Source organism: Motacilla alba, chromosome 3 (genome assembly GCF_015832195.1).
Source record: "Motacilla alba alba isolate MOTALB_02 chromosome 3, Motacilla_alba_V1.0_pri, whole genome shotgun sequence".
NCBI lineage: Eukaryota > Metazoa > Chordata > Aves > Passeriformes > Motacillidae > Motacilla > Motacilla alba.
The window spans coordinates 3,714,055-3,737,299 of NC_052018.1; the positions used below are offsets into that span (position 1 = coordinate 3,714,055).

General features: G+C 48.3%; 1 protein-coding gene across 2 annotated transcripts; it reads left to right on the forward strand.

Annotated features, from left to right (window-relative positions):
• Nucleotides 1–770: 770 nt before the first annotated feature.
• MTMR9 (myotubularin related protein 9) lies at nt 771–21,693 on the forward strand. Of its 2 annotated transcripts, none has more exons than XR_005256458.1 (10): nt 771–1,129; nt 4,052–4,160; nt 4,478–4,603; nt 9,521–9,694; nt 11,325–11,542; nt 12,469–12,630; nt 14,340–14,481; nt 15,618–15,838; nt 16,074–16,587; nt 17,280–17,393. XR_005256458.1 is itself a non-coding variant. In XM_038133162.1 (10 exons), exons 1-10 carry the CDS (start codon nt 945–947, stop codon nt 18,038–18,040), a joined length of 1,656 nt encoding a protein of 551 aa, XP_037989090.1. In that variant the 5' UTR covers nt 771–944; the 3' UTR covers nt 18,041–21,693. The 2 variants fall into 2 exon arrangements, 1 of the variants encoding a protein (XP_037989090.1); XM_038133162.1 differs by lacking the exon at nt 16,074–16,587 and adding an exon at nt 17,874–21,693 and having other exon boundaries at nt 17,280–17,431.
• The last annotated feature ends 1,552 nt before the right edge of the window (nt 21,694–23,245 follow it).

The window sequence follows — 23,245 nt, forward strand, 5'->3', positions numbered from 1 at the left end:
CGTTCTCATTCCCGCTCCATCCCAAATCCCTGCCTGTTCCCGTTCCCATTCCCGCTCCATTCCCAATCCCCGCCTGTTCCCGTTCCCGTTCCCATTCCCACTTAATTCCCAATCCCCGCCTGTTCCCGTTCTCATTCCCGCTCCATTCCCAATCCCCCCCTGTTCCCGTTCTCATTCCCGCTCCATTCCCAATCCCCGCCTGTTCCCGTTCCCATTCCTGCTCCATTCCCAATCCCCGCCTGTTCCCGTTCTCATTCCCGCTCCATTCCCAATCCCCGCCGGTTCCCGTTCCCATTCCCGCTCCATTCCCAATCCCTGCCTGTTCCCGTTCCCATTCCCGCCCGCTTTTCCCCAAGCCCCGCCCCTCTCCCCGCCCACTCTCCATTGGCTCCTCCCACCAACCCCGCCCCTCGCCCCGCCCGTTACCCCTAATTCCCGCGGAACGCTTGTGGCGGGGCCGCGCCGCGCGCCGGACCCTTTCCGCGCCTCTCCGTCTCCCTGAGGATCCCGAGCGCCGATTGGTCCGGGCGCGCGTCACGTGACCCGGGAGGCTCCCGGGCGGCGCTTCCGGCCCGTCCCGCTCCGCCCGCGGCTCCCGGGAATCCCGGGAATCTTGGGGGGGAATCTTGGAGGGCCCGGGGCTCCTGCGGCTCTCCCGGCGCCCCGACCCTTCCCGAGCCGGCACCGAGGGTCTGCCCGCGCCGCCCCCGCTCCCCAGAGCCCCGGTGCGGCCCTGCGGGAGAACGGGGGCCCTGTGCGGGTCCCTCCCGCTCTCGGTCCCCGGGGAGCCGCCGCCACCGCGGGTGATGCCCCCGCCTGCCCGGGTGGCAGCCCACACGCCCTCCCCGGCTTCCCCGGCCGGTGTTGCCGAGGCTGCCCCCGTTTTCCCGGTGAATTTTCCCGGTGAGTTTTCCCGGTGAGTTTCCCCCGCCTTCCCCTCCAGCATGGAGTTCGCCGAGCTGATCAAGACGCCCCGGGCGGATAACGTGGTGCTGCACCGCCCCTTCCACCTGGCCGTGGAGGGGACGCTGTGCCTGACCGGCCACCACCTGATCTTCTCGTCGCGGCGGCAGGACAACGCCGAGGAGCTGTGGCTGCTGCACTCCAACATCGACTCCATCGAGAAGAGGTGATGCTTCCCTTCTCCCTCCCCGATGCCTCGTGCTTGGGAAGGGCCGGCCGGCAGCTCGGCTGTCCCAAATGCCCGGGTGGAGAGCAGGAAGGATGCTCTGGGCACAGACGTTGCCTTAAGCTGTGCCAGGGGAGGTTCAGGTTGGGCATCGCGAGGAATTTCAGCTCAGAAAGGGAGATTTAAACCCTTGGAATACGCAGGGAGGGTTGGAGTCCCCATCCCTGGAGGTGTCTGAGGAAGGTCTGGATGTGGCACTCAGTGCTCTGGGCTGGTGACAAGGTGGGGTCAGTCACTCTGCTGGAATCTGAAATGCAGGGAATTCTCTGAACTTCGGGCTTGTAAGCCAAAGCTTAGAATGAAACCCAGGATTTTGATCTGAGACCTTGGGAAAGGCTCCCAAACTTTGGTGCTGGAGGCGAGGATGGGTTTACAGTTTAAAGCAGAGACACTTTAAAATAAGAAGAAGAAAGTTTAGAGTTTAAGATGTAGAAAAATAAAAGTAGTTACAGAGGTAAACAAGGAGTTTAGAGTGCAGTACTGTAGGTTTGTGGGTCAGAACATGATTGGCTAAGAAAGCTTCCACTGTCGCGTGAGTCCCTAAGATGAAATATTTAAGGATTGGGTCAAAAACATAAATATCCTTGTTGGCAGTGTTTTATTGGTCAATAAATCCTTAAGAGGTCTTGTAACTAGGGGTCTTGTGACCTTCTGAACCGTGCAGTGAAGATGTGAGCTGAGCTCACCCTTCATAGAAGATGAGAACAATAAATCACACCATCGAAAACAACCCAGAGTTCCCATCTCTAACTCACTCAGAATTCCTTCCAAAATCCCCACGCGCTCAATGATCCTTTTCCAGCCTCAGTGATTCTCTCAGGGCAGGGTTCCCTGCAGGAATTCTGTTTGGTGTCATGATCCGCCCTCACGGACAGGATTGTGATGGTTTGTTATCTGATCTCAGGGTACAAAACACCAACACGGCGAGGGGGTTTGCAGCAACAATCAAAATCAGTGACTTTATTGAATAACCACAGCAAAATGTGTTGGAAGGGATTGGGGAAGAGAGAGAGAGAGAGAAAGAGAAAGAAAACCTGCAGGAAAGGAAAAGAAAAAGGGAATAGGTATAGCTACCTAAACACAGAGGCGACGAAATTCCAGTCGAGGAGTTGCTTCTGAGTTTTAGGGAGACCTCCATCCAGCTGGCTAACTCGAGGGGTTTTTATTAGAATTTTCTATTGAAAGTTGGGAAGGAGGGGGGAAAAGATGCAATAGTCTATGATCTCAGCTGGTCAGCAGTGGGCCAGAGCCATTGTCTTCTTGGTTCAGTGGTCACTGCCTGCAGGCAAACATCTCAGTTTGGTCAGCTGGTCTCCCCCACACACACTGCCCTCCTCCCCCCCCAGGTTAGAGGTTTCAGTCCTTGGGGAGAAAAGGAGTCTTTTCCATATCGGGGTCTCATGTCTCAGTCTTGGAGGGAGTGGCTTCTCCCATCCCAGTCCATCTGCCACGGTGGTTGTACAGTAGATGAAGGGTCTTCTGTGGACACCACCTCAAGGTCATTCCAGAAAAGAGTCCAGCCAGGTTAAGAGGTGGAGAAATCCCATGGCCATTGTAGCAAAGTGATGCAGGCGAAGGAGGGCAAAGTGCCCCTTCTCCTTTCTCTGGGTTCAGTGTTCCATGGGGTGGACAAACACACCTGTGAGCAATAACTCGAGTTCCAGTCCCGGGGCCCTGGCAAGCCCCCACCAAACCAGGATATCAAACAGAATTCTCGGTGGTCTGCAAATCATGAGCAGATGAGAGTATTTTCGGACAGAGTATCACATTTGGACATTCATGTTTGATGTTGCATCTCTAGGATAGATTTTTTGGTCCTGTAGAGAGTCAGGATTTTTGTGTTTAACCCTTTTTGCTCCGAGTTCGTTGGTCAAGGTGGATTCATCCACCCTTGTAGCGCTTTATAAACGATGCCCTGTGCACAGAGAGGGATGTCAGAGCACTGCTGAAGGGCTTCGCCTTGTGTCACCCTCCAAAACTGGTGGCAGGATTGGGCTCTGGACTTGCTCAGCCCCAAATCTTCTGCTGCTCAGCATCACCATCCCTCACTTTTCCAGCTGCTCTTGGGAATCAATAACCCTTTAGCAATGTGCTTTTTGTGCTACAGCTCAGCTGTAGCTGCAGAGCTCCATTTTTTTTTTCCTTGCCCATCCCCTTTTAGCTACAGAGAATTCAGAGATTTCTCTTTTTCCCCTTGTTTCTGCTTTACCTGTGCCATTGCCCCTCAGTGAGTGTCTGCCCTGTCTCACCTAGTCATTGTCTTCTGCTCCCTCACCTTGGTCCTTTTTGATGGTTGTACTTCATTTTTATTTTAATTACAAAATCCTTCCCCTGTTTGTAGAGGCTTTTAAGGAAGCTCTGGTAGAACAGAGTTCCTTTCTGCCAGCAAGAAATCAGTGATTAAAAAGAGCACAGAGCCTGGGATGGGGGAGTTGCTGGGTGCTGATGAAGTTTGTTGCTGATTGAATTCGCTCCTGATTTCCCTGTGTGTTTCTGAGAGAGGAAAGGAGCAGAGGGGTGGAAAACTCAGTGAATTTCTTCCCAGTGCTCAGTCTTCAACCTGACCTTGGCACTTCCAGGGATCCAGGGGCAGCCACAGCTTCTCTGGGCACCCTGTGCCAGGGCCTCCCCACCCTCCCAGCAGTGTGATATTTGTCATGTAACACTCCACTCCCCGCCACAGCAAAAGGATGGGATAAGTGAAAATAAAACCAACCTTGCAAATAACAAGTTATGTTTGTTTCTTTATTTTCTTGAAAGGTGCCCCTGCAGACGATTTGCCTCGTGGGAAGAGCTGTGCCACTTCTCCTGCCTTCGAGGATCCTGTTTTTATGGGACTCTTTTTTTCCTGTCTTGCTGTAGGTTCGTGGGCTCCTTGGGCACCATTGTCATAAAATGCAAAGACCTGAGGATTATCCAGCTGGACATCCCAGGGATGGAGGAGTGTCTGAACATTGCCAGCTCCATCGAGGTGAGCAGCTACCATCAGCCAGAAAACCTGCAGGTCTTGAGCTCACCTTAGCCTTGAGAACTTTTTTTTTTCCAGTTAGGTTTTCATGTTTTGAAAGGCAAAGTAGAATCTGGAATATTTCACGTGGGGTTGTGGGTATTTCCCAGAGGTTTTGGACTGCCCATCCCTGGAAGTGTTCAAAGCCAGGCTGGATGGGGATTGAGCAGCATGGGGTAGTGGAAGTTGTCCCTATCCATGGCAGGGAGTGGAATGGGATGAGCTTTAAGGTTCCCTCCAGCCCCCCACCTGTGATTCCATGATTTCTCTTGTCCACACAGGCACTTTCCACCCTGGATTCAGTCACCCTCATGTATCCCTTCTTCTACCGGCCCATGTTCGAGGTCCTGGAGGATGGATGGTCCTCCTTTCTGCTGGAACAGGAGTTTGAGCTCCTCAGCTCAGTGGTGAGTGGGGTTTGAGGGGTTTCCCAGGCACTTGGATGTTCTGTTTCACCCAGTAGGGGCTGGAGTGGAAATCCTGGATGGTTAAAAAATCCGTTTGGTGCCTGGGTGAGAAGTGGGTGTGGTTGAAATATTCCCTCTGTGACATCAAACACTTGTTTGCTCCTTCACCTTGTACAAGTGGAGGTTTGAGGCCTTTTTCAGGAAATCACACAGGTAGGAAATGTTTTTGGCCTTAGGGGATTGTTCTCTAATTGGAAGAACAAATTGAAATCCTTCGTCCTGGCTTTGTTGTTATTAATTTTGATCTGGAGTAGAAGAAGATGAATCTTTTGTCAAAATCTTCATTGAAATTACACTGGTTTAAAAAATTTACTCTTTAGGAGGATGACAATGAAGATGCCCAGTTTGAAACACTTTTTTCTTTAATTGATGCTGGGGAAATATTCAGGAGGTTCAAAAAGCAGGAAACTTCCAGTTCTCTTTTTCCAGGTGCTGCTGAGCACATTGATTTTGTTTTGGGTAGGAATTGTTCTTGTGGCATTGCCTGTTGTTTCTCTTACTCAAATTTCCTTTTAGGATGCTGAATTTGGTAGACTGGGAACTATCTTGGGTGCAGGAAGCTGTTTAAATAATTCCTTGGATTTGCATCTCTGTGTTCCAGGCCTTTGTTTCACATCCAGTCTGTGCTCTTGCTCCAGCAGCTCAGGTTTCTGAGCCCACATCCATTAGTGCAGCATCCACGAACATTGATTTTTTTTTTAATTGGTTTTTTTCTCTCTGCAGCCCAGCTTGTCTGCAGCCTCTGTCACTTCCTGGCTATGAGTAACAACTGAATAATGTGATCAGCTTGACCAAATTCAGTTGATGAAATCACCAGAAAATTAAAGAACATTAAAGGGGTTCAGAGGCCTTGCTATTTTTGTCTCATAATTAAAGCACTCTCATGTGTCTTATCTTCCTCTGCCATCCAAAGACAGACCAACTGTTATCATATCCAGCACATGGATCCATTGATGTGCTTTTTTCCTTATTTTTTCAGGGATTTAAATGTTCATTTGTCAATCTTGCCTTTCTGAACATTTTCTCTGTGTAAGAATTACATTTAAAAACCTCATTACTTTTTAGCACCACGTTTCCAGGGCAATCATTCATTCCTTTAAAATCTCCATGTCTGACAGCTGTTGATTAATTAATTCTTGGCTTTTAACCCAAAACTTCACATTTTGAACAGAATGGTGTCAAAAGCCACCTTCCAATGATTCACATCTCCTGAACAACAGATAAATGTCTCACTGACCAAATAACTCTTGTTCTATAAAAATACTGCTTTATGTGACAGGCTGGAACAAGGACATGGCTGATTTAAATCTTTCTCCCAGAAGTCAGATGAGTAGAATTCCAAAGGTTCCTGCCTCTGCTAAATCATCCATCTGGATCTGTACCTTCCCCAGTAGCATAACAAGTCAAAAACTATTTCACTCACCCTACAGCTCTAGTAATTTATTAATTCCACATTTATCTGCTACAGGAGAGTTGTTTTCAACACTCTCTAATGGCAGAGTGCAGTGTAAAAGTTAACCCTTATTTTAAAAGTTAGGGAAATATTAAATATTTAGATAATGTAGCATGTAATTTGTGTTCTTCACTGCACAGTGAGGGGTGAATGGAATTCAGAGTATGTGCAGGGGTTCATTTTTTCTCTGAGCAGTCAGAGGAGAGCCAGAAGGTTTCTCTGCTGCCAAATTCCAGAGATGCAGGATGCTGCAAACTAACTCTGGAAATTCAGAAATTTTTCTTTCAAATTTAGTTTCCTGAAATGAAGAGGCCTGAGAAGTTTGTACACTACCAGTATAATTAACATAAAGGTATTTTATTATCAGTATAATCACTTGCTTCATTCTCCTTTTCTTTACCTCTTTTCTTCCCTTTTCTTTTTCCCCTTTTCTCCCTTTTTATTTCCTCTTTTCTTCCCCCATTTTTCTCTATTTTTTACTTTCCCCCCTTTTTCTCTATTTTTTACTTTCTCCCCTTTTTCCCTCTCTTTCCCTGTCTTTTGCTCTCTTTTCTTTCCCTTTCCCCTCCCTTTTCTCTCTCTTTTCTTTCCCTTTTTAGCAGGAAAGATCTCAGAGTTCTGAACAACTGAGTTGTGCTTCGTGTTCGTGTCAGAGCTCCTTTTAGAAATCAGAATTTTCTGGGTTTGGGCTCAGATAAAATGGTAATTGAGAACCATATTTTGCTCTTTTCAGACAAGCATCAATCCTTACATCTGTTCTGCTCCTTGTCCATGCACAATCTGATCCCAGCAAGGCTTCTTCCTTGGGAGTGGCCTCTGGCTTTGCTGCTTTGCGGGATCTCCCAAGATCCATGCTGAGTTCTGGACTTTTTTTTGAGGCCTTTTCATAGAGTTTGACTCGTTTCCCACTGTTTTGTGGAAAATGACCTCTCCTGGCAATTTTCAGTTTTAGGAGGAATGGTAGCTTGGACATTTGGGAATCAATGTCTCTGTAAACAAGTATTAGGACAAGAAAAGCAGAAATCCAAGAGTTGGTCCTGCACTGGGTTTAAAAACCGCTGCTTTCTTTTTTTTTCTCTGGAATTCTCTCTCCTTTCTGCTCAGCCCTCATCCCTTCACTGCTTTTATCCTTAACTTTTCTTGATTCCTAAAAGCTCAGATGTCTTTCTGGGAAAATTAAAGGTTCGCTTTGCACTCCCTGAGTTTCACACAGCACAATTACCTGGTTGGAAGTGAGGTCTCCCTTCATCCCTTTCCCTGCAGTCCTTCTGCTTCCTCTGCTGCTGCCTTGCTCTTCCAGTTACTGATGGCCCTTTTTGCTTCCAAATTCCAGCCAGGCAAAGCTAAAGGAGTTGATTTGGGCAGTCTGGAGCTGGCAGTGCAGAGGTTAATGGGATCTCTGCAGCAAGAGCTGTTGGAGGGAAGACAAATGGTGCCAAGTGCTGCCAGGCTCCTCCTCCTTGTCGTGGAAATTACACCGGGATGACATAACAGGATCTCTGCTGTAAATGGGGGGAGAGCAGGGTTAAATTACCAGAGTGGGGGATAGATCAGGTGCTGCTCCTCCATTCCTTTCCATACTGCTGGTGCCAGGGACAAGGCCAGTCTCCCACACATTCCCCAGAGTTCTGGTTTTGCCTTCTCCACGTCCTGTGTCATGGTGAGGTTTTTATCAGTTTGATATTCCAGTTCCATGCATATTTTTTTCATGGTAATCAAACTGCACACCCAACAGACACCCCAAAAACCCTGTTAAAAATCCCAAAATCCCATTGCTGGTGCATTAAAAGCTAGAGCTGTGACCAGCCACATCCTTTTGTGCATCCTTTTGTGTCCCAGAAGTTCTCATCTCTGCTCATAACACGATGGCCAGAGGCAATTTGACTTTGCATCTGGGAGAAGCTCTGCTTTTTATAAAATGGAGCTGTTCAGAGGAGCTGTTTTGAGGCTAATGAATAATGAAATAAGGTTAGAGCAGGGATGATGCAAAACTGTCCAGCTGGGCTGCTGCAAACAGGCAGCAATTACTGCTCTTGATGCTGATATTTATTTTTTCTCGGCATCTTTTTTAGGCTGCCGCCAAAAACGACAATTTTCCTGTCTCCTAAGCCACACATCCCATGCCTTGGAGCTGCTTCTGCTGCAATAGTGTTGTGAGACAGATCAGCTTGTTCAGCTGATGGAAAGGCTTCATTGCCAGAAGACATTCCTGAATTGATCCCAGTTTTCCACTGGACCAGTGAGCCAGTCAGGTGCATTTTTATAAGCAGGTAGCAATCAGGAGCTGTGTGGCGAGGTGTAGTAAGGATCTGGGAGAAAGGAATCCTGATCAGAGATGTCCAGTTAATTCATGTTAAGTCAACAGACCTGAATTGATGTGGATTTTGTGTGTTTTGTCACAGCCTAATTTAGCTGTTGTGCTCTTCTCTCATTTTGTCCTGCCTGCCTTATGCCTCTGCCTTTTTGTCCGCCTCAAACTTTCCTTGAACTCACAGCAGAGGTTTGATGGATTTCTGAGGTCTCTCCCTGCTGCAGAAGCTCCTCGTTGACCTTTTTTTTCCCTGAGCTGGAGCCAAGGCCTGTGGGTGACCCTGGGTATCAGGTAGCTGGGATTCTCATGCCAAGTGCCTGTGAGGTGCCACATTCAGCACTTCTTTCCCAGGGCTTTGGCTGCTGGGAGCTGGAGCAGTTACATCACAGAGCTCCTGATGTGCCTTCAGTGCTTGGCTGCTGGGCCCCTTCCAGAAGGTGCTTTAGGAGGAAAAACTGTAGCTGAAACCATGGAAAAGAACCAAGCTGGAGAGGTTTCAATTGAAATTTTAAACCTCAAAGTAGCTTCAGCATCTGGAGTAGGTGGAAGTTTTTGCCTTTCTTGGCCACCTTTGTCTTGTGAACTCTTCTTTCAGCACAGATGGAGGGTTGGGCCCAAATTCCCTGTATCTAAATGAACTTTTTTCCCCTCTTGTTGTGGGAATACATTTCTCTGTGGGGTCTCCCCTTGCTGTCTGCTGTGCCTGTGAAACAATTTAAAGCCACAATCACCCATATCTGCCCAGTGGGCTTATTTTGTGCTATTTGAGGATGTGGATAAACCAAAGGTAGAACTGTTGCTCAACACCCAGAGGCATCTGCTTATTCTTCCATTGCTTCCAAGCTTTGTCTGCCCTCTGGGAAATGAGCTTCTGGGAGCTATTGCAGGGAGCACCAAGGGATGTGCTGGAAAAATTAATGGGTCAACAGCCCTGTAAATGGTTACTTAAAGGACAGTTTGTGGTGCAAACGGAACAGATCACAAACACGACTCTATCTGTGTGCTTTATCCTGTGCATGGAAGTCTTTCTTCCCTCTTACCTCTCCCATATAATGCCTTTTCTGACCCAAAGCTCTGTTCTGGTGTTTTTCAGACCAATGAGTGGCGTCTGAGCTGCGTGAACAAGGAATTCTCTGTGTGTCCCTCCTACCCTCCAGTTGTCATTGTCCCCAAATCCATCGACGACGAAGCGCTCCGCAAAGTCGCCCTGTTCCGCTACGGCGGCCGCTTCCCGGTGCTGAGCTACTACCACAAGAAAAATGGGATGGTGAGCTGGGTTTGAGGGGTGCTTGTGCCTGAAGGAAGTGTGGGAATCTGTTGGTTTCATGCTCTGGAATTAACAGAGCTGCTGGTTTATTTTCTGGCTTCCTCAGTGAAGCTGGTGGAAGCTGGATGATGGAATGAGTGATCTCCATCCTGGAAATAGCCATTAATCTGCTTGGTTGGGAATGTGCATGGCAGCAGCTTGCTTACAGCTGTAAGAACAAGATGAGCCTTGTAAAGCCACTTCTGGCACCCTGGCTGGCTGCGTCTGCCAAGAGTTTTCATGGAAAGGATGGCAGGAGCCACATTGTCCTGTCTGTGAGCGGTGGGCCCTCATCACAGCCGTGGTGACAGCAGAGCCAAGGCTGCTTCTGCTGTGTGGCTGTGCAAGCAGGATCAGAACAATCTGTTCTCTGAGCCTGGCAGGGTAACTCCGTTCAGGAGTAGCAAATTCTTGGTCTTGCACAGACTGTAACAAGCCAGAATCTAATGGAGCCACTGATACATTGTAAATAAGAAATGCACTGTATGAAAGTGTTGGGTAATTGTGTCTCTTGCTGATGTAACCAGTTCTGAGGGTGCTGGGATGTCCAACCTATGGCTTTTAAACTTGATACAGTCTCCTGAAATGCTCTAATGCCTTCTCACCTATTCACAGATACCACAGGAGGAGTCCTGTGGCCAAGATTTGAAGCTGTCTAGTCTGGCTCAGGAGTACCTTGGGATTTTCTTTGCTTTAAAAGCAGCCAACCACCTACTCCACATCAGTTGTGCTTTTTGCTTTTTTTTTCATCTCAGCTGAAAACCATTGAAGGAAGATTTTTGCTCAGTTATCTCTCAAAACTGTGCATGTTTCATGTGAGGAGTACAACAGTATTTGACTCAGGGTGTTGCAGTTGTGACAGTAATGCTGTCACTCTCTTTGCCCTCCTGGCTCTGAGTTCTCAGCTGTACCTGGCATTGCTGACAGGCTGCTCTCACATTTTGTTTATGATTTGAGCTGCTGTGGTCCTTCTGAATTGAAAGGCTTTTGCTAAAGAGAAATCTCAGCTCTGTAGACTTGAGGTTTATCAGTCCATCCGTGGGGTTAGATGTCACCTTTAACACATGAGCAAATTGAGTGTTTTAAGAACAGAGTTGGGAACAGGCCTTGAAAATGAAAATCCTGGAAAAGGTTGCTTTCATAGAATCACAGGATGGTTTTGGTCAGAAGCATCCTTAGGGGCCATCTAGTTCCAACCCCCTGCCATGGGCAGGGATGCCCCTCACCAGGTCAGGCTGCTCAGGGCCCCCATCCAGCCTGGCTGTGAACACTTTCAGGGATTTGTAACACTGCCAGGGTTTGTAAAGGAGCCATCAGCAGGAAGGCAGCTCAGCAGTTCACAAAGTTGCTATTTGAGGCATAACTAAAGGGATACAGCCTCTGAGAAGATGCCTGGCATTTAAAACTTGCCCAGCCAAACAATTGATGGATTCAAGGATTTCTGGTTCAGTTTTAAATACGTTCAGTCCTTGAGAGGGATTGAACTTGAAGCAACTGAAGGATTCAGGGCGAGGCTTGGAGCTCATTGGTGCCTTTCAGTCAGAACTCTCTCCACTTCCAGTGCCTCAGGCATGGTTTTGTGTGTCCCCAGGCGATGATGAGGAGCAGCCAGCCCCTGACAGGCACCAACGGGCGGCGCTGCAAGGAGGATGAGAAGCTGATCAACGCCACGCTGCGCTCCGGCCGCCGCGGCTTCGTCATCGACACCCGGCCTTTGACTGTGGCCCAGCAGGCCAGGGCCAAGGGAGGGGGCTTTGAACAAGAAGTTCACTACCCCCAGTGGAGGAGGATTCACAAATACATCGAGAGGTGGGTGAAATCAGGCTCTCCCCTGAGCTCGGCTGCATCAGGTCATCAGAGCAGTGATGCCTTCACAAAGGATTTGCTCCTGTAAGAAGAGTTGTGTATCCTGGTTCCTGGCAAGAGGGTCATGTTCTTTCTGTGGCAAAACCAGGATACGTGCATGATAAGGGGATTTTTGGTTTGGTTCCTTGTTCTGAGCAACCTGCTGCAGGTTTCAGCCATCAGGCATCTCCCTGTGCTGTTTCTTTTCCTGACCATCTTCAGCCACACTCCAGCCTTCCTGTGTTCCTCTTGGCACAGGAAGAAGCAGGTATCTTGCCGGAAAAATTCTGCAGGGGAGGGTTTGTTCTGTGGCTGTCACGCTCCTCTTATCCCAGAGATTTGTCCAGAAAAGCTGTGGCTGCCCCTGGATCCCTGAAGGTGTCCAAGGCCAGGTTGGACAGGGCTTGGCAGAACCTGGGATAGTGGAAGGTGTCCCTGGATGGAGGGATGGAGGGTTGGAATGAGATGAGCTTTAAGATTCCTTCCAACCCAAACCATTCCATAATTCTGTGATCCAGTGCTTTTCTCTGGACATCTAATATTGTTCAGTCATTTGGAGACAAGTTGCTAAATAAACAGACTTTTAGTCTGGTGTTGTTCAACTTCTCTTAAAGCCTTAATTTTGGGGAATCCTTCTACGCAGACATGAAGTAATGTTATTGGAACTGTAGGCCAGCTCTTGGAGCAGTTAAATAAGGAATTTCCTGGCAAATACCTGAAGTGTTTGGTTTTGCTTCTAAAGATTTTATGTGAACTTACATTTGTTGCTGATTATTTACAGCATCAGAGAGAGAGGAGTGAATAAACACAGTATACAAACACTAAATAATCCATGTTCTCATTCCTATGTTACTGCTTGTGCTTTGAACAATGTTTTCCTTTTCCCAAAGGTTTCATATCCTGCAGGAGAGCTTCATCAAGCTGGTGGAGGCTTGCAATGACCAGTCACACAACATGGACCGCTGGCTCAGTAAACTGGAAGCTTCCAACTGGCTCACTCACATCAAGGAGCTGCTGACTGCAGCTTGTCTGGCTGCTCAGTGCATTGACAGGTAAATCTCCTGCAGAAAGTCTTGGGTTGCTCATTCACTGGTTACAGATTGCTCACTAAATGCTTCTGGCAGTATCAATAACTGCCCACCGTGGTCTGGCTCACTTGTACCCATGGAAGATTCTGTTTCCTCATGGTGGAGGAATGTTCCTCCAATAAATCAGGAGGTGGGAGGAGATCTGGGCTGGGAAAAGGTTTTGGATCATGTGTTTAAGGTATATTCCTGTGTCTGTTGCAGCCAAGCTAATTTAGAGAGTTTTATTGAAGGTTTGGGTTTAAATGGGTCCATTTGAAATGCTGTTGGATGGCCTGGAAAAGGGGACACAGAGATGTCTTTTTTAGGAAATCTTTTTTTCTTTACAGCTGCAAATTTACAGTACCACACCTCATTTCCAGAGGTTAAAACAATGTCATCTCCTTGTTTTTCTCAGGAATTGGTCCAGTGCTTTTCCCCTCTTTATTTTTATCCCCACAGCCCTATCCAGGCAATCCTGCTCACCCCTTCTAAGTGCTTGTGACCTCTTTTAACCTGACATTTCTTTCACAAATGCTGCTGACTCAGCTGACTCATGCTCACACCTCTGGCTGCAGAGCCATTGCTTGATGTCAGCTGCCAGGGTTTGTAAGGCCAGATTCAGGAATCTAAATTGGTTTTATCTGTGGCTCTGGGTGGGAAAAGCCCATCCCAAAATTTAAGGAAAACCTGGCTTTTCATAGGAGCTGGGGATTGTGTTCTGCAGGCACACAAGCAGCTGAAATGCGGGCTCAGTGGTGAAACAGCACTGCTGCATTAAAATGGGAGCTCTGTGCTTTTAAAAAGCTCTGACAGTGCTGGTTTCATTACTGGCTGTGCCAGGAAAGGACTGCTCTGGATCAATAGTTTTATCTGAAATTCTTTCCTGCAAGCACGTAATGGGAAAGATCAGTGATGAAACCCTTCTGGCTTGTTGGGACAGTGGCTGATTTCATAATTTTTAACCTCAGCTTTGCTTTTTGTGTTTACCATGTGGAGCCATGGCAAGTCAGTTCCAGGTGCTTGACCTGTCTCACTCAGAGCCTGGAGGTCAGAACTGGGCTGACAAAGAGAGTTCTGTTGTATTTGGGGAGGGAATGGCTGGGACAGATCTTCCAATATCTTAAAGGCCTGAAAGATAAAAGGGGAAAACAGTGTTAGAAAATGAGTGTAGAGAAAGGTGAAGGTTAGGTAGGGAAGGAAAGTTTAGATTAAATATTAGGGAGAAACTTTGTTTCTCCCTGGCACAGGTTGCCCAGAGTAGCTGTGGCTGCCCCATGATCCCTGGAAGTGTCCAAGGCCAGATTGGATGGGGCTTGGAGCAACTTGGGAGAGTGGAAAGTGTCCCTGCCCATGGCAGGGGTAGAATGGGATGAGTTGTACCTCCAAGCTGTAACTCAAAGGGATGCTAATCCCAAAGAGTGAGAACCACAAGGAAGATCTCACTGTGCATCTTCTATCAGTGTGGGAAAGGATCTGGAGTTCCAGACTGCTCAGCGAGACATGGAGCCTTTAGTGATGCAGAGCTCAGGTCACTGTGGATGAGTATCCAGGTGAGATCCATGTGGGATGGGGCTGCAGTGGTGGTAAAGAGTCAGCAAAACCTCAACACTGGTGTCTGTTGGGGTGCAATGGCACCCACTGGGATGGGTTCTGCTCATTCATAGTCTTATCCTTCCCACCTTTTCCTTTCCCAGGGAAGGTGCTTCAGTGTTAGTCCATGGCAGTGAAGGAACTGATTCCACACTCCAGGTCACTTCCCTGGCACAGATCATCCTGGATCCAAGGTGCAGGACCATCCGTGGCTTCGAGGCTCTTGTAGTGAGGGAGTGGCTGCAGGTAAGGAATACCCCTGGACAGAAGAACAACCAGTTCCAGAGACACTGGTGTTGGGAAATAGCCTGAGAGGCAGCCAGCAGGCTGGGCATTGTTGCAGCCCTGCTGTGTGTGAGTGTCCTTTGTCCTAAAGAGCAGCATCATTACCTGAGTCATTTGTCCCTCTGGCACTCCTGGGGCCTCTGCCTCTCATGGCAGGTTTTTGATTCTGGGGAACATCCTGTTTTGTGTGCTCAGGGTGAACATCTCTTACCAAGAATGGTTTGGGTTGGAACGGACCTTAAAGCTCCTCTCATTCCAACCTCCTGCCATGGGCAGGGACACCTTCCACTGGACCAGGCTGCACCTCTTCCATCTCATTAGAGAAAACTGTTCAGACCAAACCACAAAACCTGAGCTGTGCTCTTTGTTCCTTGGCAGTCTGGTCCTCCAGTACCCCCACCCCAGCTTGTTCCTGCTCACATTCTCTGATCAAACACAGCCTGAGAAAGGCAGGGAAATGGGTCATAGAATCACAGAGCCATTTAGGTTGGAAAATACATTTAAAATTGTCAAGTCCAACCCTCCCCCAGCACTGCCAAGGCCACCACTCATCTGTGTTCCCAAGTGACACATCCGCATGGCTTTTTAATCCCTCCAGGGATGGGGACTCCAGGGTTGCCTGGGCTGAACAACCCTTTCCATGAAGAAATTGTCCCTAATATCTGATCTAAACTTCCCCTAGCACAGCCTGAGGCAATTCCCTCTCACGCTGTCCCTGTTCCCTGGGAGCAGAGCCCGAACCCCCCCCGGCTGCCCCCTCCTGTCCGGGAGTTGTGCAGAGCCAGAAGATTCCTCCTGAGCCTTCTTTTGTCCAGGCTGAGCCTGTTTCCCAGCTCCCTCAGCCCCTCCTGGTGCTCCAGCCCCTTCCCCAGCTCCATTCCCTTCTCTGGACACTCTCCAGCCCCTCAGTGTCTTTTTTGTCAGGAGCAGCCCAAAACTGAATCCCAGATTTGAGGTGCTCCAGTAGCAGAGGGATAATGGTTTCTAACAGCTTGGTCCTGAGTAGTTGCATGGACCGAACTCGCTCTGAAGTGTTTTTTCCACATGTCCTCCCATCCCATTTCTTGGTGTGTGATGCTGTCCCTGATTCCCTGCAGGCTGGCCACCCTTTCCAGCAGCGCTGTGCCCAGTCAGCCTATTCCAACAGCAAACAGAAGTGGGAGGCCCCGGTGTTCCTGCTCTTTTTGGAATGTGTGTGGCAGATCCATCGACAGTTCCCCTGCTCCTTTGAGTTCAACGAGCACTTCCTCATCCTGCTGTTTGAGCATGCCTACGCTTCCCAGTTCGGGACTTTTCTGGGGAACAACGAAAGCGAAAGGTTGGGAAGGATGCTTGACTTGAATTCTTTAAATATTGGGCTGAATTTGACTAAAAGAAGGTCCCAGAATCATGGAATGGTTTGGGTTGGAAGAAACCTTAAATATCATCTTGTTCCAACCCCTTGCCATGGGCTTCCACTTGCCATAGCTTCCTCTATCGCAGGTTGCTCCAAACCCCATCCAACCTGGCCAAAAATCTCCACCCCTCACCAGTTTATTTTGTTTCTCACCCAGAAACTCTTCCCTGAAAGAATAACCAGCTGGAGTTTGGTGTGAGTCACAGCTGTGGGAAGCAGACTTGTCCATGCAGGCCTGGAGGAGGAGGCTGAGGCAGGCAAAGGCCACAGCTGACAATTCTGTCCCTCACCTGTAAAGGAGGAATGTGACTCTGTAGCTTGGTGGACCTGAGACCCTCCTTGGGAGTAGAAACAGGATGAAGGACTGGAGCTGCCCACAGCTGCCAGGGAAGTTTGGATTCCTGTTTGGAGCTTGGCAATTCTGCTCTCAGGACTCCTGGCTCCAGTAAGGCCGTGGCTGAGGGTCTCCTGCTGGACTGAGGGCCCCTGGACAGGAAGGGAAAAACAAGTGATCCTCCAGAGAAGGAAGGGAATTCAAAGCTTCTGTAAACCTCTCTGTCCTTAAAGTAATCTGGGTTTAGAGGAGACTCTGCTGCCTTCTGCAGGGCTGCTGAACCAGTCATCTGCAAAACCAAGTTAGACTTGAAGCCAATGAACTGAAATTTGGAGGGGTATTGAATGTTATGTGTAATAACCTGCCTGTCACATCTGAGCACGTCAGCCTCGGAGCACAGACGGAGGTTGGGGTCTGATGTTAAGCTTGTGCTGTCCTGAAGCATTCACAGGAGTGGTGAATCTCCTGCCCGGCTGGCAGTGCAATTTGCCAGTGCAGGCAGAATGAGATTTGCTGGAATCTGAGGCATAGGGATCCCTGTAACTGCTGGAGGTGGGATTGCCCAGGAAAACAGCACTGCTTGCTCTGTGTGCTCAGTTCCTTCCTGCCACCAGAGGGACCTGTCAGACGTGCCCATTCCAGCAGTGAAACTGCTTTTATGTGCTCGGGAGCTCCGTTTCCATCCTTCCCTGATGCAGCCCTGCCCCACCTTCCAGCTCTACCTTAGCACATGAGCCTGATCCCTTTCCAAACCTGGCACTCAAACCACAGTGGGGAGGTGACTGATTCTTCAGCAGACAGCCACCTTACAAGTGTTATTTCCCCATCTTTTATTCAGAACTATTTGTAATCAGCTGTGCTGAGTAAATTGCTTTAGGTTTACACCCTGTGCCCTGATGGTGAAGGGATTAACTTGAATTATCTGGGGGAGTAGCACATGGAAAAACTTGTGGCCTTGTCTGTGTGGTTCTAACAAGAGCCTTACATATCCTAGTGTATAAAACTGATTTGTTCCTGTGGGTTTCTTAGGGCTAAACTGAAGCTGCCTCAGAAGACCATGTCCCTCTGGTCCTGGGTGAACAGGCCTGATGAGCTGAGCAGGTTCCAGAACCCTCTTTATGAGGCCAACAGCCTTGTCATCTGGCCCTCCGTGGCCCCACAGAGCCTGCAGCTCTGGGAAGGTGAGCCAGGTTTGCTTTCCCTGTTACAGACAATATCTCTTTTGTGGGTTTTTTTTGTCAGATTTCAATGCTGACTATTCTGGAGAATCCATGGGCAGTGGGTTTCCTGCTGCAGAAACTTTCCCCATCCCATGGGTCCTGAAGAGTTCATGATACAAGTAGGCTGTCATGGCAGGGTGGAGACTCAAAATGGAGGGGTCTGATGAGTGTAGGAGGAAAAAAGGAATGAACCCCCCTCAGTTTTCATTTTTCTTTTATTAACATTGTTTAATAGGATGGTGAGATTCAAGAGGAGGGGGGAAGCCATTTAGGAGGGGAGGGAAAGGGAAGAAAATGTGAACTGTGTGCACCTTACTTGAGAGCTGCTGGAATGTGAACAACCTTTATGAACTCCCCTTTGTTTCAAGAACCCCTTGTGACCCGGGTGTCTCTGGGCTTCCAGGTATCTTCCTGCGGTGGAACAGACCTTCCAGATTCCTGGAGGAAGCCGAGGAGGAAAGGATCCACATTATCAAGTACAACAAGGAGCTGCAGGCCAAGGTGAACGCGCTGAGGCGGCAGCTGGCGGAGATGGAGACGGATGGGGAGGTGCAGGTGGAGGAGCCCTGAGCTGGGCTTGGCCTCAGGCCTTTGCTTTCCCCTTTACATTGAGGAAGAAACGTGGAAAGTGCATGTTCTGCTGAGCCCTTGGGTACAGCTGACCCTCCCACTGCTGAACCCCTCACTCCATGAACCTCCCTGCTTTTTGGGGAGGGGTTTTTGTTTTGTTTACAGAAGACACAGCTGGGCACAATGTCCCCTCTTGGCAGCTGTTCTGTCTCAGAATTGGGTACAGTGTCAGCAGAAGCTGGAACTCTTTACCTCCAACTGTGTGGATGATCAGGATGGGCCAAGAGACAGGATGTCTCCACTTTATTTTAGACTTTTTCTGGTTTTGTTGAACACTCACAGGATTGAAATACAGAGCTCTATATAGATAGGTAAAGGCATTTTGTCTGAAAGCACCTTTTCTCTCCAAGAGTAGGTAAGGCAGCTTAGTACTTTAATTTCCTAGGAAATCTAGAAATATTAAAATCAAATTACAGGTTCTGCCAGTCTACACAATACTCTCAGTAGCCTTCACATCTCACACTTGGGTTTTTGTGTTCAGCATCGGCTTGGGAGCAGGAAGTTAAATACCAAACCAGAGCAAGACATTTCAGTGCAATACAGAATTGAAGGAGGGATTCTGCTGCTAATGTTTAAGCCATGACCTTCAGGTGGAATTGTCCCTCGTGGACAATGATCTCCTAAGGAGGAACAAACTTTTTTTTACTCTACCTGGAAAACAGAAAGGTTTAGTAGTTGGTGGGGGTGTTCACTTGTGGAACAGGGCTCAGAGCTGTCCTTTAAACCAGAGCCAAGCTGCCTTCTTGGAAATTCCAACCCCCCTGGCTGGGTTTGGACACCTGGCCAGGTTCACAGCATTGCCAGGGTGCAAGAGCAGCACTTCATTTACAGCTCAACAAAACACTTCTGTTGCACCCGATGTGCTTTTTCTTCTTGTGCTCTTATGCCCATCTTGTGAAACCTCAAAAGCAGAAGCTGGAAGTTCAGGTGACCTCACAGATCTGCTGCAGATGAAGGGGCCATCACACTACAAAAAAATACTAAGAGTTTAGATGATTTGTAGCTGCTAAAACTGCTTTAAGACTTTAGGGATAAGCTCTTTCCCATTTAACTTTGTATTTTGTAGCTGCTCTTTCCGTTTCTGTGGCTTCAATCTGCTTTTTATAAAATCAGAGTTCTCTCTTGTGATTTTTTTTTTTCCTCCTTTAAAAAGACAGGTAGGAGTAGGTCTGAAATACTCCGTGAGGCATTTTTTCAGCTTGATTCTGTGGGTGGCTCCACAGGACTGGGAAAAGTTGAATTAACAGCAGCACATGTGGCTGGGATTATCCAGAAAAGAGCTTCCTGTTTGCCTGGTTCTGCTGGAATGAACTGAGCTGCAGTAGGTCAGTGGTGGGATGCCTCTGGAAACTGCTGAGCTTCCAAGTTTATGGAATGAAGCTGCCTTTACTTAAAAGCCACTTCACATAGATATGTGTGGAAATGCAGAATCTGTAGTTCTAGAAGTAGCTGGGCAGGAACCTGCAAAAATCATGTAGCCACGAAATACAGTCTAAGAAAATTCTATAACCAAGGAAATGATATAAAATTATGTGATAATGGTCAAGTGCTACCTTAATGCCTTTTGTTCAGTCCTTATTTCCTTAATTATTTCCTTCTTGCCTAAGCTCAATTTAGCCCTGAAGTCCTCTGGCTTAAAAAAATAAGATCCCTTGTAAAACACTGCTCACTTAAGGCAGAAGAGTGATTCCCCCTGCTTGCAATGCCAATTTCTTTTGAGGTTTGGAGCTTTGTTCCCTAGATCCAGTCTGACACAGGGAATGCTGCTCAGGGCGGCTGGGAATTGGTTCTGCATGACAGGGGAGGCAGAATTGGGCTGTTCCTTCCTCCAAACCTGGTGATTCCTCTGGGTATGTTGCTCATAAAAGCCCTTAAAATGATTGTACACCCGTTGAAATGATGTCTTTGGGATCTGCACCTGCCTGGGTGGTGTTTCCCGACCCCATTCAGAATTTCTCCATCTGAAATCCATTATCCCCAGCCAGATGGGAAGGATTCAGAAGGCACTATTTTCCCTGTAATAGACTATACATAAAACACTCCTAAAGGTTATGCAATTCCCTAACACAGTAATTATAGATTGAGCTAAATAATAGAGAAGCAGAGAGAGTTTTTTTGGATCTAATTGCCTGGCTGCTCCAGCCTCTCCTGCAAACTGCAGGCTTCCGAGGAAATTGGGAAACCAGCTGTGACAGCCAACAAAAGGCAGCACATTCCCTCTGAGCTGGCATCAATTTCAGTCTCCACTTGTGTTGAATGCACACCCAAGCGCTGTGTGTGCCTTGGGAACGTTGGATCCTGGGAATGAATCCTTGGGGCAGTGCTGGTGTCCCTCTGAGCAGCCCCTGCAGGTTATTCCACACAGTTCCTGGGCCCTGCAGCATCCTGTCCCTGCACAAGCTCCATGGCACAGGCCTGGGAGGGCTGGCAGGGGATGCAGTGGGGCCAGGATGTGTGGTGATGTAGGCTCTCCTGGGACAGGACACTCCCAGAGCTGTCCTGCCACGCTGCTGCCACATTCCCTTTGAACTTTTCCATTCATTCCAGTGCCTCCCAGGCTCCAGATTCACAGCAGCTCTCTCCTGTTCTCTGCTTTGCTGCTTGCCTCCCCTATTAAATCACATATTTAATACCAGTGATGGGTTTGCTCCCTCAGAGGGGGATCCCTGCCCCGTGACACCCAGTTTGCAGATTCCCTGTGAATTCCTGAGCTGGGGCAGTGCCCAGCTCTGGCTCCTCCCTGTGCCACTGCCTTACGCCCTCGCTGCCACCGCGCTCCTGCTCTTTTGCACACGCTCTTTGTGTAACAAGCTGGACACGGAAAGCCCCATCTCCAAATTTTGGGGGTCAACCCACAAAATTTGGGGAGGACACTCTGCCATTTACCAAAAAAAAAAAAAAAAAAAGAAGGGAAAAGGAACTAACTTGCACAGTTTTCATAAGGGAAACATGAAATACGTACCTTCAATATTTTGATTGTATCGATTAAGTCTTGAATGTGGCGCTGGTTTTGACGTGCACTATTGTCCCTGTTGCATAGGATCTAATTTAAAATTGCACTGTACAGCATTTTTGGTGTCTCATGTGTGCTTTGCTAAAGCCTTGGGCAGTGCTGTGGTTGTGTGAGGGGTGAGGTTTCTCCCAGCACTGCCTGTGTTTTGTCACAGCTGCACTGTGTGACGTGAGCTGTGTCTGTTCACTACTGCCTGTTCAAGTGATGAGTGCACTGCTGGCCCAGCATCTGGAACTGCTATTTGGACTTGGCTGCTGCATCAGTCTTGATTTTTTGATTTTTTTTCCTGTACAATTTGAAATGCCAGGGCTGGGAGTCGTGTGCTGGTGTTAGGTATTTGCTGTCTGCGTGCAGAATCCCAGCTGCTGCAGCGTGGAATTTATTGCAGCAACAACAAAGTAACAAATCTGAGGAAAAAGAAGATGATGGCTCAAGGTTCAGCCGTTTGGGGGGAACAAAACAGATACAAAGTGGCTGTAAACTTTGCTGTAGATATGTTGAGAGCATAGTAGATGTGTCTGTTTAAATTAAAATCCTGAAGACTAAAAAGTTCTTTAATTACACTGCTGAATCTTCTTTATTACTGTGTCCTTTGCTTCCCACAGGAGGGGTGTGGGTGGGTGTGACTCGGATTAAGTCGCTGCTTGAAAATTTAGTTCTTTTTCAGCTAGATTATGTTTTATTCTACAGTTGAACGGGCCCTGTGGTGGTAGAAGGGGGGTGAAAGGAGAAGGGTGAGGCTCTGAGGCTGTGAGGGGCTTGCAGAGCTGTGCTCCAATGGCTTTGGGCCTTGGACAGCAGCTCTGCATGTGATGGATGAACAGTTTGATTAGCCAAGGTTTTATACTGGTGTTGATCTTTTCATCCTGGTATTGATCTCTCCAAAGGAAGAAGGGCAGGAGTTTCACAGGGAGAGGGGTTTGGAGGAAAGCAAAGCATTGCAAGAAGGTGGATGGTGCATGGACAAGGGGGAGTGGTTTTAAACAAAACCAGAACAGATTTAGATGAGATATTAAGAATAAATTCTTTCCTGTGAGGCTGGTGAGGTCCTGGCACAGGTTTCCCAGAGAAGCTGTGGCTTCCCCTGGTTCCCTGGAAGTGTCCAAGGCCAGGCTGGACAGGGCTTGGAGCAGCCTGGGATAGTGGATGGTGTCCCTGCCTATGGCAGGAAGGTGGAATGGGATGATCTTCATGGTCCTTTCCAATCCAGCCCGTCCTGTGACTCTGAAATCCTTCAGGGACTGGGGTCACAGTTACCTGCTGGTTTGAAGCCAGGGGAACACAAAAAGGACGAACAGCTCCTGGGAAGTGCAGGCTGGGAACTGTGGGACCTCCTGGATCTCTCGTGGTTGGTGAGTCAGGAGGCTGGGAACTGCTGGCTTGTCTGCTTCCCTGTGGCATCACTGTGGTCTCTGCAGCTCCTGGGCAAGATGATGAGTTTCTGTGGGTTTTGGGGTTGGAGCAGATGGAGGCTGGGGGTCTTTGTGCTGCCCTGCAGCCTGTGCAGCCCATGAGATAACACAGGGATGGGTGCTGAAGGTTTTGATGTGAAAAGATTGACATTCAGCCACTATTTGTGCAAAATAGTGAAACAGAGTAGGTCTGGTTTAAAATATTTTCAGCAGTGATCAGGCAGTCTGGTTTGGGTTAAACTTGATTTTTGGTGGGTGGGGGAAGAAAATAGCTAAAGAATCCCAGAATGGTTTGGGTTGAAGGGGACCTTAAAATTCATCCAGTTCCATCCCCTGCCATGTGCAGGGACACCTTCCAATATCCCAGGCTGCTCCAATCCTATCCAGCCTGACCTTGGACACTTCCAGAGAGAGGGAATGCATCTGAACAAGAGTTGAAATTTTTCTTTAATCTTTTCTTGAGTCTGTTGGGTTTTTTTTCCTCTTGGAAATCCCAAGTGTTTTTGCCCAGTGCCATCATAGGAGTCTCTTCCATGCTGCCCATTTTTCCCCCAAGCAGTGAGAGGGAAAACAATGAGGACGAATTCCCATTTCACTGGATAGAGTTCGGGATGCTGGGCTGGGCTGGGCTGCTCACAGCTTCCCCTGCCCTGGAAATGTCACCACAAGCCCCTGGCATTTTTCTTTCAGAGCTGAGCTGATGATCCTCTGATGTTCTCT